Below are 12,500 nucleotides of genomic sequence, written 5' to 3'. Positions count from 1 at the left end.
GTTTCAGGTGATTTTACACTCATGAAAACATAGTTATGAATATTATATTCTGTTCCTTTAAGGTCACAAAATGTAGAAATGTCTATGAAATAAAATAGTTTGTTCAACAAGAATTAATGCAGACAAACGTCAAGTTGCTTTGACTTCTATCTTCAGTTTTCTATCTAAGTGTGAATATGGATCAAATCTTCAGCGCTGTTTATGTTCATCTTTATGTATCGACATTTATTCATGTTGTTGTTTTATTTACATGTTCTAAATATTCAATGTAGCAACCGTTTATGGATAACCAAATATGAAAGTCAGGTCACCGGGACGGAAAATGTCCTTCAGAAAAAAAAATGTATTCTGTTACACACACACACACACACACACACACACACACACACACTCACAGCAGGCTCTCATTAGCTCCCAGCAGTCTGACTGGACTGAAGATCTTCTAACAAATGACTTCAGATGGAAGCGACAGACTTGGTGTTAATTCGATCCGATGGGCCCTCATGTTGAGCGCTGTGTGTGTGTGTGTGTGTGTGTGTGTGTGTGTGTGTGTGTGTGTGTGTGTATGTATTAGCATATTAAAGCTGTTTGTGAATTATTGAAGCATCTGAAAGACACCGGTGACATTTTCACCACAGTTTAGAACGACATGACAGCGCTTTGATGACGAAATGAGTGTGTGAGTGTGAGTGTGTGAGTGTGTGAGTGTGTGAGTGTGTGTCTTTTTATTCTGGTTTTTAGGATTATATGTACATACACTGTGCATTGAGTGTCAGTGAATCAGGGTGTGTGTGTGTGTGTGTGTGTGTGTGTGTGTGTGTGTGTGTGTGTGTTTCTTGGACACTGCGGTCCCTGTGAACCCTCTCCTCTCCCGGCGGGATGTTTCTGATGAGCTCGTTGTGTTTCTGTCGTGAGATGAAAGCGTTGAATGAAAACACACACACACACACACACACACACACACACACACACACACACACACACACACACACACACACACACACTCTCTTTACTCCAGACGTCCCGATGGAGGATGACGTGTTGAACTCTCCATAAGGTGACACGGTCACCACATGATGAACTGAACAAAACAAACCTGAGCTGAAGACTGAAACTGAAACATGGCGTCTTCTTCTTGTCTGTTTTAACACAACAGAGACACTTCATCCATTCTAACTAGTGGAGCAACTTTTAAGGAGGCAACCTCCAGTTCTTTAAAGTTCTTCAGAGCTTCATGAGTTAAAGCTGCATTCTCTCTAGTGTCCACCAGGGGGCGACTCCTCTGCTTGTATAGAAGTCTAGTCTAAAATGACTCTACTTCTCTCTTGATGTATTCCCTCAGTAAACATTGTAAACATGAGTTTATGGTGCTTCTGAGCGTTTCTCTGCTCGGCGGTCCAGCAGTGACGGATGTATTTTGGTTCCGTTGCTCGGCGGCGCTTTGACTCCAGAGAGGGAGGTGTTGTGTGTCGTCTGGGTGGGGGTCACTATGGAGACGTGCGGTGTGACTCAGCGGTGCCGGAGGCGGAGATAAAGGGTCCGCCGAGGGTTCGAGGCAGGGTCACCTGCTGGGTTTCTGTTAAAGGTCGTCTAATTTTAGTCTGGATTAGTTCTGTTGGTTTGCAGGAACATTTTCATCGACAGTAAGACCCTGCTTATATTTAGTGTGACTCGAGTCTCACTGGCTCTGATCGTTCTGTTGACTTTTTAAGGTTTGAAGATTTTCACAAATCATTTTTGAGAGTGTAAGGAGCTATGAGCATATTCCAGCAAAGATAACGTTTAACTAGGAATACCTTAAATTCTGTAAAATGCTTTTTGGAAAATAAGTATGGAGCTGGAGGTCAGGAAGTACTTAGCTTAGCTTAGCATAAAGACTGGAAGCAGGGGGAAACAGCTAGTCTGGCTCTGTCCAAAGTATAAAAAAAATACACCTACTAACCCCTGTCTGTCTGTCTGTCTCTCTCTGTCTGTCTGTCTCTGTCTCTCTCTCTCTGTCTCTCTCTCTGTCTCTCTCTCTCTGTCTGTCTGTCTGTCTCTCTGTCTCTCTCTCTCTCTCTCTGTCTGTCTGTCTGTCTGTCCTGTCTGTCTGTCTGTCTCTCTCTCTCTCTCCTCTCTCTCTCTCTCTGTCCTCTCGCTCTCTCTGTCTCTGTCTCTCTCTGTCTCTCTGTCTCTCTCGTCTTTCTTTACTTCAGTTCATTAGTTGGTTCTAGATGTTGATCCCTGACTGACACTCAGACTTGTTCTCCATGTTTTCACACACAGACTTGGACCTCATGAGTCCTGAGTCATGTTTAAAACTGAGACGTGACGTGTTCTCTTCTGCTTTTAGTTTTTTCCTCTGAGATGTTTTTGTTCCCAAAGTTCTATACTTGATTATTACTCTGCTGAGACTGGGATCAGGTGGACTTCTATAAGTGTGTTTGGTTGGGTTACGAAGCCTTTATTTTGTAATTGTGTTAATGTTGTGTGTGTGTGTGTGTGTGTGTGTGTGACCTTTAGGACATCTGTGAGGACATCTCGGACCATGTGGAGCAGATTCACGCCCTGCTGGAGACGGAGTTCTCCCTGAAGCTGCTGTCCTACTCCGTCAACATCATCGTTGACATCAGGTGAGATATGAGATGATGCTCTCTGTTAAAATGGTCTTTATGATGTAATCATATATTTATATCACAGTTCTGTGATACTTTAAAGGTTTCTTCTCCCGTTAATAAAATAAAATAGAATAGAATGGACCTGCTGTTTAAAGCCGGAGGGGTTTTTTTGTCTCGTGTGGTTCAGGACGGTGCAGCTGCTGTGGCACCAGCTCAGGGTCTCGGTTCTGGTCCTGAAGGAGCGACTGCTGCAGGGCTTACAGGACTCCAACGGAAACTACACCCGGCAGACCGACATCCTGCAGGCCTTCAGCGAGGACCAGCACCAGGTAGATAACATCACGACAAGCCACCGACACTCCTCGACTCTCTACCATCAGAGGAACCATCAGAGGAACCAGCAGCTGTCCTCTCTGCCATCCATCATCATATCTGTTCATAGGCTCGTTTGAGGGAGTAAACCCACCACAACATGGGTTCCTCTAATACAACGCATTAGTTACATGTAGTTCATTTGATTCTTCTTCTCCAGACTCGCCTGGACGCTCTGACGGAGGTGGACGACTGCGGCCAGCTGACCATTCGCTGCAGCCAGGGACTACTTCTCTTTAGACTGCGGCATCACCGCCTTCGAGCTGAGCGACTACAGCCCCAGAGTGACGAGCCCGAGGCGCGAGCATCTGAACCCGAGGAGGAGGAAAGGAGAGGAGGAGGAGGAGGAGGAGGAGGATCCCTCACAGGAGCTCGGCCACACTCGAGGCCCAAAACGGAACCGGGAGCAGAGGAGGGCGAAGGAATCCGCCTCTCAAACCACGAACACCACAACAGTTTACCCCGAACTCGCCCACCAAACCTCAACCATTCTCTCTCAGTAATTCCCACAATGCAATGCGGCACGCCCAACCACGATGACAACGCGAAGCGCCCCCTGCAGGGCGTGAGCCACAGCACCGAGGGTGTCGCCCACGCAGCCGTCTCTCCCCAAGAGAGCCGCTCTGTTCTCAAACGGAGGGACCAGGGCGGAGGACTCGAGGGGAGGTCTGGGGGAGGTCGGCCCGCTCTCCGGCCTCCAGTTCCAGGCCGAGCTGAGTCGGAGCACCCCGTCTCTTATGGATCCTCCAGACCGCTCCAAGTTCTGGTTGGAGCTGGACTCGGTTTACCCAGAAAATGTTTCACAGTCCTACGAGAGTCTGCAGGTTTGTTTTCTGTTCTTTAGTTCTTTCACGTAGAGGAGACCTTAGGAAGAATTTCTTTATATGTTTGTATAAATGACATGAACTCAAATTCTCTTTAACCTCCCAGATCATGAACGGACGCAACCTCCAGAGAAACCACGTGAGCTCCAAGCAGTTAGGCCGCTCTCAGCGGAGCATCCAGAGACCACCGACCGACCCGAGGAGTCCTTCTGGGGCCAGACGGACCGCCGACGCCCCCCTGCCTCCACAAGACTCGGCATCTCAGGATGAAATGTCCAAACAAATGGAGAGGACGCAAAGGGAGACACACGCACACAGTGAGGGGGACTCCGACTCCTCGTTACCCTCCCCGATGAGGGAGCGGTTCCTCTCCTCAAACCTGGAGGCGTCCGGAGAGGAGTCCGACCCCCGACCGCGTCCCGGCAAGACGGCGGTCTGGATCGTGAGGCGCCAGGGGCAGAAGGTGAGCGGGGTCTCCGTTTCGTCAAGGAGGGAAGTTTGGAGAGTTGGTTCACAAACTCATTCAGAATTCAGACACCGGAAACTTCACAAACTTAGTGCCTTTTATCACCTTTTAAAGCTTCGTGCAAATAAAGTGTATTATTATTAAAATGGCGTATGCCAAAGATGTGATCAGATTTATTAACTGTGCACAAGTTTCCCTTTAATGAATCACAATCAGCCTGAAAATGTGTCGCGCATTGACGAGCCTCGTGTTCTGCCCACAGTCATCCATAAATGTCCGATACAAAGCACTTATGAATATTGATAAACGACAACAACAACAAGTGTGTGAGAGTCTGATGGCTGCAGCAGCTTTTCATGCAGGAAGTTCAGCAAACTATGCAGAAATGTATGGAGATGAATGTCTTGAACGTTCTTTTATTTCACTGGGGTTGTCAATACGACCAAAGTACAACATGACACCAGGTTACTGTGTTTGAGTCAGATGGTTCTCTCCTCCGTCAGGCGCCCAGGTTCTTCCAGAGCCAGCCCAGAGAGGAGCACTGGTACGGGTCGGAGGAGTTCCTGGCCCTCCCCGCTCAGCTGCGTAAGACGGAGATGCTCGCTATGAAGCTGGAAAGTCTGGCTCAGTCCATCCCTCTGGTTAGTCTAGATCCACTGTCTTATGATCGTAAACCTTTACAAAGATCTTAATTCAATCTAATCATTCTTTTGCACATAATTCCAGTTTTACGCTAAAAGAAGAACCACACTGCGATGTTTCTGTTGATTCTTGGTCCTGCAGAGCGCCGGTGACGGTGACTCTACCCAGGAGGCTTTGCAGGATGTGGACGACTGGGATTTGACAGACCTGGGACGTAGGGGAGAGCGGGGACGACCTGCCTTCTCTCCTGCCTCCGCTGGTATACATCACATCTATCTTTCTCATTGTTTCTCACTCCTTACATGCTGGAAAACATTCGTGGATCTCATGCCCCCCCCCCCCCCCCCCCCCCCCTCAGCTTCCCTTACAGACGAAACCTGGTCAGCCGCTTTAGCTCCACCTCCTCCAGTGACTTCGCTCCCTCATTGGATGACCAGCATCGAGTCCGGTCCGTTGAGCGACCCTGCAGTCTGAAGACGAGGAGGGACGGAGGTCTTCGGATCGGCGTCTGCGGCCGGCGGTGCCCCCGGTGGACGTCCGTGGAGGTGCGTCCCTGGTGCAGCAGCTGCTGGAGGACATTCAGAGTCAGGACAACGACCCCCGCCGTCTGGAGGAAGATAGAGGTACGGACAGTAGTCCTGTCTGTCTGTCTGTCTGTCTGTCTGTCTGTCTGTGTTCTCACTTTGACACTTTTCTGTTCAATGAATCGTTAACCGTCAAGTCTGGACGCTCTGAGATCGGATCTTTATCGCATTGGGATCCGATCACCCAGACCACATGCTGAGGAGGCCTGGCTCACATGAGTTCAGATCTCGTGAATCAGAACAATTTATAAAACGTAGGAATCCATAATCATTGTAGGACAGTTAGGTTGAGACAACGAAACTACTTAGTTAGGTTGATGAAAAGATCTTGTTTGGGTTTAAATAACTACAGAGGCTTACCCGTTTATGATTATTTAGATAACATTCGGCGTAAAGCTCGGTAGGAACCGGGACGCGTCGTCGATCCGTCCACCCGACCCTCTCCCTACAGAGCTCTGGACCTCCAACACGTCACAAGGTGAAACCTCCCTCGTTTTAGCTGCATTAGCATGTTTTCCCGCAGCAGAACCACGACACAAATCCCTGCACTTGTCATCCTGACAAGTCGAACCAAAACCACACAACGCCCCCCCCCCCCCCCCCCCGTCCCTGCAGCCGTCGTGATGGATTGGAAGGGGCCGGTATCGGATCGTCCCGTGGCCCCGTTAATTCATCACCTCCCGCTCTAAAGGTCACGTTTGATTGGCAGGCGGATTATTGATGAGGCTGCCCGGTGAACTAATCAGTCATATCTGTCATATTGAATATGGCGAAATGTCAATAGCTCTGGGGATCCGCTCCTCCTCGTGGCTGCTCCTTTAATTAGCGCAATAAAGAAGCTCCTCTGATTTCTTTTTATTGTTTTATTTTATTCAGGTTTATTTCCCTCTCTCTCTCTCTCTCTCTCTCTCCCTCTCTCTCCCCTCTCTCTCTCTCTCTCCTCTCTCTCTCTCTCTCTCCCTCCTCTCCTCTCTCTCCTCTCTCTCTCTCTCTCTCTCTCTCTCCCCTCTCTCTCCCTCTCTCTCTCTCTCTCTCTCTCTCTCTCTCCTCTCTCTCTCTCTCCTCCTTACTGCCTTAATATTCTAATCTGGAGGATTCTTTAACGCCTCACTTTGCTGCTGTGACGTCCCGGTTTCCCTCGGGGGATCATTGAAGTTCAGCATATCTGATTTATCAGGTGTTAGCCGGGTCAGACAGAATCACAGCGCTGCAATAAGATTATCAGTGAGGGGGGGGGGGGGTGCACACAATCAATCTGAGGATCTGTGAGCCGGCGTCCTTGGAGCTGGGAGCTGGGGGGTGAGGTAGGGGGGTGGGGGGGGCAGTGACCAGAAGGTCTTGAGTTGATCCCCTCGTCAAACTCCTGTCCTCCGTATTCTCAAACTCAAATCGGATCGTTCACATTTATATTCATGATTAATGATGATTTGACTGATGAAATGTCAGAGCTGTCCGCGCTCTTCTTAACGCTGACGAACAGAAAGAGTCACTTCCTGTTCCTCCTCTTCACAGCTTTGTGTCGCTCATATCGGGGATCATTTCACACCCAGAATGTCATCATCCCAGACATCACAATCTGCTACATTCACAAATATTTTGTGTATTTTGAAAATAAATCTTGATTTGACAGAAATCGAGGTATGGACAAAAAAACCCTTTTTATCTGATGTTTACAAATGTGTTTCATGTGTGGAGGAAAGAATAAAAAATAAATCATGCCGTCACGATGCGACCACCGTTATGTCTCTTAATTCTAGAGGAAACGATTTCAACGGACTCAAAGTATTTTCTGAGGCTTTAACATGAATCCAACCTGATATTTGGTACATTTGGCATCCCCACTAGAATCAGACTCAACATGCTGTTTGTGGGAAGATTAACACTGAATCCTGGAGGTGATATTAACTTTTAAAAAACATGATAAAAGTGTTGAAAGTCACAAAAGTTTGCTCTTTGCAAAGAACCCTATCTTTGATCCTTTTTAATATTAATAATAATAATGATATAGTTGATTTGTAAAGCCCTTTAAAAGGTACTCAAAGGCACTTTGCATGAAACAGAAACAGTAGAAGCAGTAACAACACAATCACACGTCTCGTCCTGCAGAAACATCTCTGGTTCCACTACGAGCGGTCAAAGCAGTGGCTCTGACGAGTCGGATGCTGGCAGACATTTTTTTTTTTGCACTCATCCCTCGCGGCGTGCCCCTGAACGCCTCACGGCACAATCGGCATCCATAATCCCCGGCACGTTCGGGGCCCTGAATCATTCAGACCCCCCTCTGGCTCATCTGAGCTCCAGCACAATGCAGACATGTAAAGTGTGGAGTCTGGATGTGATCAAATAAATAAAATAAAACGGATGCATGTTGTAGATACTGAGCCGGAAAGATTCTCTAATTTCTGTCCCAAAAGATTACAGAAAAACTCCTCAAATATAGAACAAAACGCATAAAAACTGCCATGAATTCTGCTCTGCTGGCTCTCACATGACACCTCATGTTACCCACACACACACACACACACACACACACACACACACACACACACACACACTCCTCTCTGCTCCTGGGTAATTAGCTGATTAGCTGCTTAATTAGCAGCATGTAATCATGGCGATGGATGAGCTGCCTAATTGAGGAAGTGAAGAGAAGAGTCTCAGTGTGGAGGATGACATTCTGTCTCCGCTGAATACAGCAGGGGGAGAATACAACAGGACGGAGGAGTGATCCGTCCAGAGGAGGGAGGGAGGGAGAGAGAAGGAGGGAGGGAGAAGGAGGGAGGGGAGGGAGATATAAACCAGACGAGAGAGAGAGAGGGAGTGAGAGACAGTGAGACAGACACACAGAGAGAGAGAGAGAGAGAGAGAGAGAGAGAGAGAGAGGAGAGAGGAGAGAGAGAGAGAGAGAGAGAGAGAGAGAGAGAGAGGTACAGAGAGAAACCAGACGAGAGGAGAGACAGACAGAGAGACAGATCACTGTCGGAGCAGAAATGAATCAGATGAGTCCAGGAAGTGTCGTGTCCTCAGGGAGACTGTCTCCTGTTTGCTGGACTGGATTTGATCAGAGTCTCATATCTGAAGCGTTGGTAGAATAAATCAGGCCCGGTGCAGACGTCCATGTTGGTTCTCTGCTGGAGGAAAGCCTGAGGTGGACTTGATTTAGCTGTTCGACTGAACTGAATCTCATCTTATCGTCTGTTCACAACCGTAAATATGCTTTTTACACCAAAGAGTAGTCAACAGGAAATCAGTCCTGATTTTAAACCCTTTATTAAATGTGTTGAGGTGTTACATTACTCTCTACAGGTCAACTGACCATACCGGTGTGTTTGTTGTATCTGTCCAGAGATATCCATATTTAAGATTTCTCCTAAAAACTACGTTCCTTTTACAAATAAACTGCTTCCTCAATTATGTTTTATCTCCATTCAAACACGTGGTTGAAGTGAATTGAATCGAAATAAAACCAAAAAAAACACAACACAACAAAACTACTTAAAACTGGTTAAAACCAGACGACAACCTCCGGTTCTGTAAAGCTTCAAGTCTTAAAGCTGCATTCTCTCTAGTGTCCACCAGGGGGCGACTCCTCTGGTTGTATAGAAGTCTAGTCTAAAATGACTCTACTTCTCTCTTGATTTATTCCCTCAGTAAACATTGTAAACATGAGTTTATGGTCTCAATCTCTAGTTTACAGTCTTCTTCAATACAGCATGATGCTCATTTAGTACATTATGGAACATTTAGAGTCAAACATACCATAAAGCAGGGGATGCTTTAGGGGGCGGGGGCTACACAGTGATTGACAGGTCTCTACCAGAGACATATAAGACGCTCTCTACGTCACTCCTCCTCAGTCCAAATACGGTCACTTCCTGTTCACTGGTTGCAGAAAAAACCAAGATGGCGACGGCCAAATCGCCAAATTCGAGGCTTCAAACCATTAGTCCACAAACCAACGTTATGTTGCATCGTTCTTATGTTAACTTAAAGGACAGGATGTCTTCTTCAATACAGCATGATGTTCATTTAGTACATTTACATTTAGAGTCAAATACGGCCGTAATTCAAGACGGCGACGGCGAAATCGCTAAAGTCGAGGCGTCAAAACGTGAGTCCACAGACCAATGAGTGACGTCTCGACAACTACGTCCACCTCTGTGGTTAAAACAAGTAAACACAGGACATGAACTCTGGTCTCCTGGGTGAAAGTCCTGCGTTTGTTTGAGCCGTCCGTTCATTAGAAACATATTTGTATTTTTACGACAGAAAATTGACGACTTACAGATAAAAAAACAACCGTGAAACAGACACACACACACACACACACACACACACACACACACACACACACACACACACACACACACACACACTGTGTGAAACAAAACTTAAAACAAAACTTTTATTTTAGTAAGCATTTCTTGTTTTTTCCGTCTCTTCCTTCTTCTCGCTGCTGTCGGACATGAATATTTTATGCGAGACTTCCTCCTCTCCCCTGACCTCGACCTCGATCTGTGTCCACATCACGTAAAAAACATCCGCGCTTGTTTCATGAAATTTTATGAGAGCGACGCAGGAAATAAACATACGCTCCACCCAAAGTTCCCTAATTGAGCTGTATGGGACGAGGCTCCTGAAGAGCATCGCGATGTCCTGAAAAACCAAACTAGAGACAGAGAGAGAGAGAGAGAGAGAGAGAGAGAGAGAGAGAGTCCACCAGTTAGATAAGTGTCCTACACGTCATGTGATCTCATGGTGTGTGTGTGTGTGTGTGTGTGTGTGTGTGTGTGTGTGTGTGTGTGTGTGTGTGTGTGTGTGTGTGTGTGCTGTCTGGCCCGTTGTCGGCGTCCCTCAGTGTGAGGTGTCTGTGTGTTCGGCGGCTCTGCGGCACGCCGGCCTATCTGAGAGCAGTGGGAGTCAGACACACAACAGACTCGGATCAACACTCGTCTGATTGGCCCGGCGGGGGGGGCAGAGAGGATAGGAAAATAAGAGAGAGAGAGAGAGACGGAGGAGGAGGAGGAGGAGGAGGAGGAGGAGGAGGAGGAGGGTGTTATTCTCTTCTTTTGTGTTTCTGTAGATAAACAGGTTGAGGACGAGGTAAAGCTCACAGTCTGAGAACTTCATTGACTGTGAACCAGTAACACCGGTCCAGACAGTGACTGTGTTTACGTGAACCAGACAGTCCTGTTAACATGAATACTCCACCGTCCTCGTCCTCGTCCTCGGTCCTCAGTGAATCCCCTCGGTGTCGTCGTTCGTCTCGTCTAAATGTGTCAAAGTAGAACATCAGGAGCTGACAGATGTTCCTCTCAGCGTGGTCAGAGGTGGAGGACTTGTTGGACCTCTTTGAGTCCTTCAAACAGCTTCTCTACAACATATCTGTTCATCTCCAGGAACCTGTTGATGTCCAAGTCCTCCATGATGATTCTGCTTCTGTTCTTCTGGACGTCATCTCTACTGCAGCTCTAGAGAGACTCTGATAGTGAAGGAGCTGTATATATATATATACAGTATATACATATATACATATATATATATATATATTTATATATATATATATATATGTATATATGTATATGATGATTATTGTCATCTTCAAACCCGCAGAGCTTCTTCTTTTCTTTAATGATTAAAATAAGTTGTGAAAGAGAAAGACATGCTGACAGGTGTGTGTGTGTGTGTGTGTGTGTGTGTGTGTGTGTATGTGTGCGTGCATACAGTCCACATATTAATATGTTAAACATCGCGGAGACGCCTCTTTCCCCACGGCAACAGACAGCTGGTGGCGGAGGGGTCTCCCATGGACGATCTCAGGGACGCAGTGAGGTGTGACAGCCTGTCTCCTTCTCTCTCTCTATTTCCTTCTCTCCTTCTCTCCTTCTTTTCATCTTTTCATCTTTTTCGTCTTTGCACTTTTCCACTCTTCTTCCTTTCGAATTTTGAATGAGAAGCAAGTTTTAAGTTTCAAAATGATGAATTAAGTAGGAAGCAGCTCAGGTTCCATGTTTTCTATTAAAGATCATTTTAATGAATTTATAATCACACTTTCCTTCCCTCCAGTTCTCATTGGAAATAAGCCGCCTCACACTCAATCCTCCCCGAAAAAGTTTGTGGAACTCTGCAGAGAGAATCCATCATTTAAAAAGGCTCGTTCACCAGGTCCTCCACAAACGTTCACGTTTCCCATCAAAGCCAACGGTTCGCTTTAAGCTCACAGCTAGCAGCTAGCAGCTAGCATGCTAACGAGGTCTTCCTCGTGTAATGGGTTGAAGAATCCTGCCGCTCTTAAAGTGACAGTGAGGAACAGTTATCTGGACCTGAACCAGTCTGAGTTCAGTCCTGATCCTCTATATGAACCAGTCTCAGTGTAGTCCTGGTCCTCTATCAGACCTCCATCAGTACAGAGACCATCAGAGAGAAGATGGTCTGTTTCTATAGAGTTATTCTTAATGATGTCATCGGAGCCACCGGGTCGGATTCTGGTGAAACCAGATGAACTCATGCAGGTTCACCAGAATCTCCTCAGCTCAGACTCCAGCAGAGACCTGGTCCAACCGTGGACAGACCCAGATCCTCCAGCAGAGACCTGGTCCACCGTGGACAGACCCAGATCCTCCAGCAGAGACCTGGTCCACCGTGGACAGACCCAGATCCTCCAGCAGAGACCTGGTCCACCCGTGGACAGGACCCAGATCCGGCAGCAGCAGATAAACATATATAGCATAACTTATATATATTATTTTATATATAATCTAAAAAACAACTTTGACGTTTTCAGACAAATGAAATGTAGTAAAAGATACATTTGTCTCCAACATGTAGTGAATAATAAAGTAGATAAATGGAAATACTGAAGTACAAGTACCTTAGAATGAGGTGTAAGAACGTTGTGCGTGAGTTTGGATGCTGTTACATCTGTAACCTCGTAAACATAAGAAGGTATTTGGTCTTCAGACCAGCACAGTGTCACATCTGTAACATCTGTGCATCGCTCCTCCTCCCACCTCCC

The 12,500-nt window shown here is 46.8% G+C and overlaps 2 protein-coding genes across 2 annotated transcripts in view; both read left to right on the top strand.

Annotated features, from left to right (window-relative positions):
* LOC137877931 (A-kinase anchor protein 6-like) overlaps positions 1-3,686 on the top strand; it is a 32,608-nt gene extending 28,922 nt beyond the window's left edge. The window contains exons 4-7 of the mRNA XM_068718119.1: positions 2,503-2,612; positions 2,785-2,926; positions 3,130-3,635; positions 3,677-3,686. Coding sequence (XP_068574220.1) covers positions 2,503-2,612; positions 2,785-2,926; positions 3,130-3,635; positions 3,677-3,686 — 768 coding nt within the window. The remainder of the gene's footprint in view (positions 1-2,502; positions 2,613-2,784; positions 2,927-3,129; positions 3,636-3,676) is intronic.
* On the top strand, positions 3,452-5,524 carry LOC137877722 (A-kinase anchor protein 6-like; the record flags this gene model as incomplete). The annotated part of the gene is made up of 5 exons (XM_068717783.1): positions 3,452-3,793; positions 3,900-4,256; positions 4,763-4,900; positions 5,043-5,160; positions 5,360-5,524. Coding segments are annotated over exons 1-5 (865 nt in total), but the record flags the coding sequence as incomplete, so codon positions are not given.
* Positions 5,525-12,500: the final 6,976 nt, after the last annotated feature.

The sequence above is a fragment of the Cebidichthys violaceus genome, unplaced genomic scaffold (genome assembly GCF_023349555.1).
Source record: "Cebidichthys violaceus isolate CVI_PGR_0920_01 unplaced genomic scaffold, fCebVio1.0.p SCAF_22, whole genome shotgun sequence".
NCBI lineage: Eukaryota > Metazoa > Chordata > Actinopteri > Perciformes > Stichaeidae > Cebidichthys > Cebidichthys violaceus.
The sequence above is the reverse complement of the archived record's forward strand: the minus strand, read 5'-3'. Positions and strand labels throughout refer to the sequence as shown.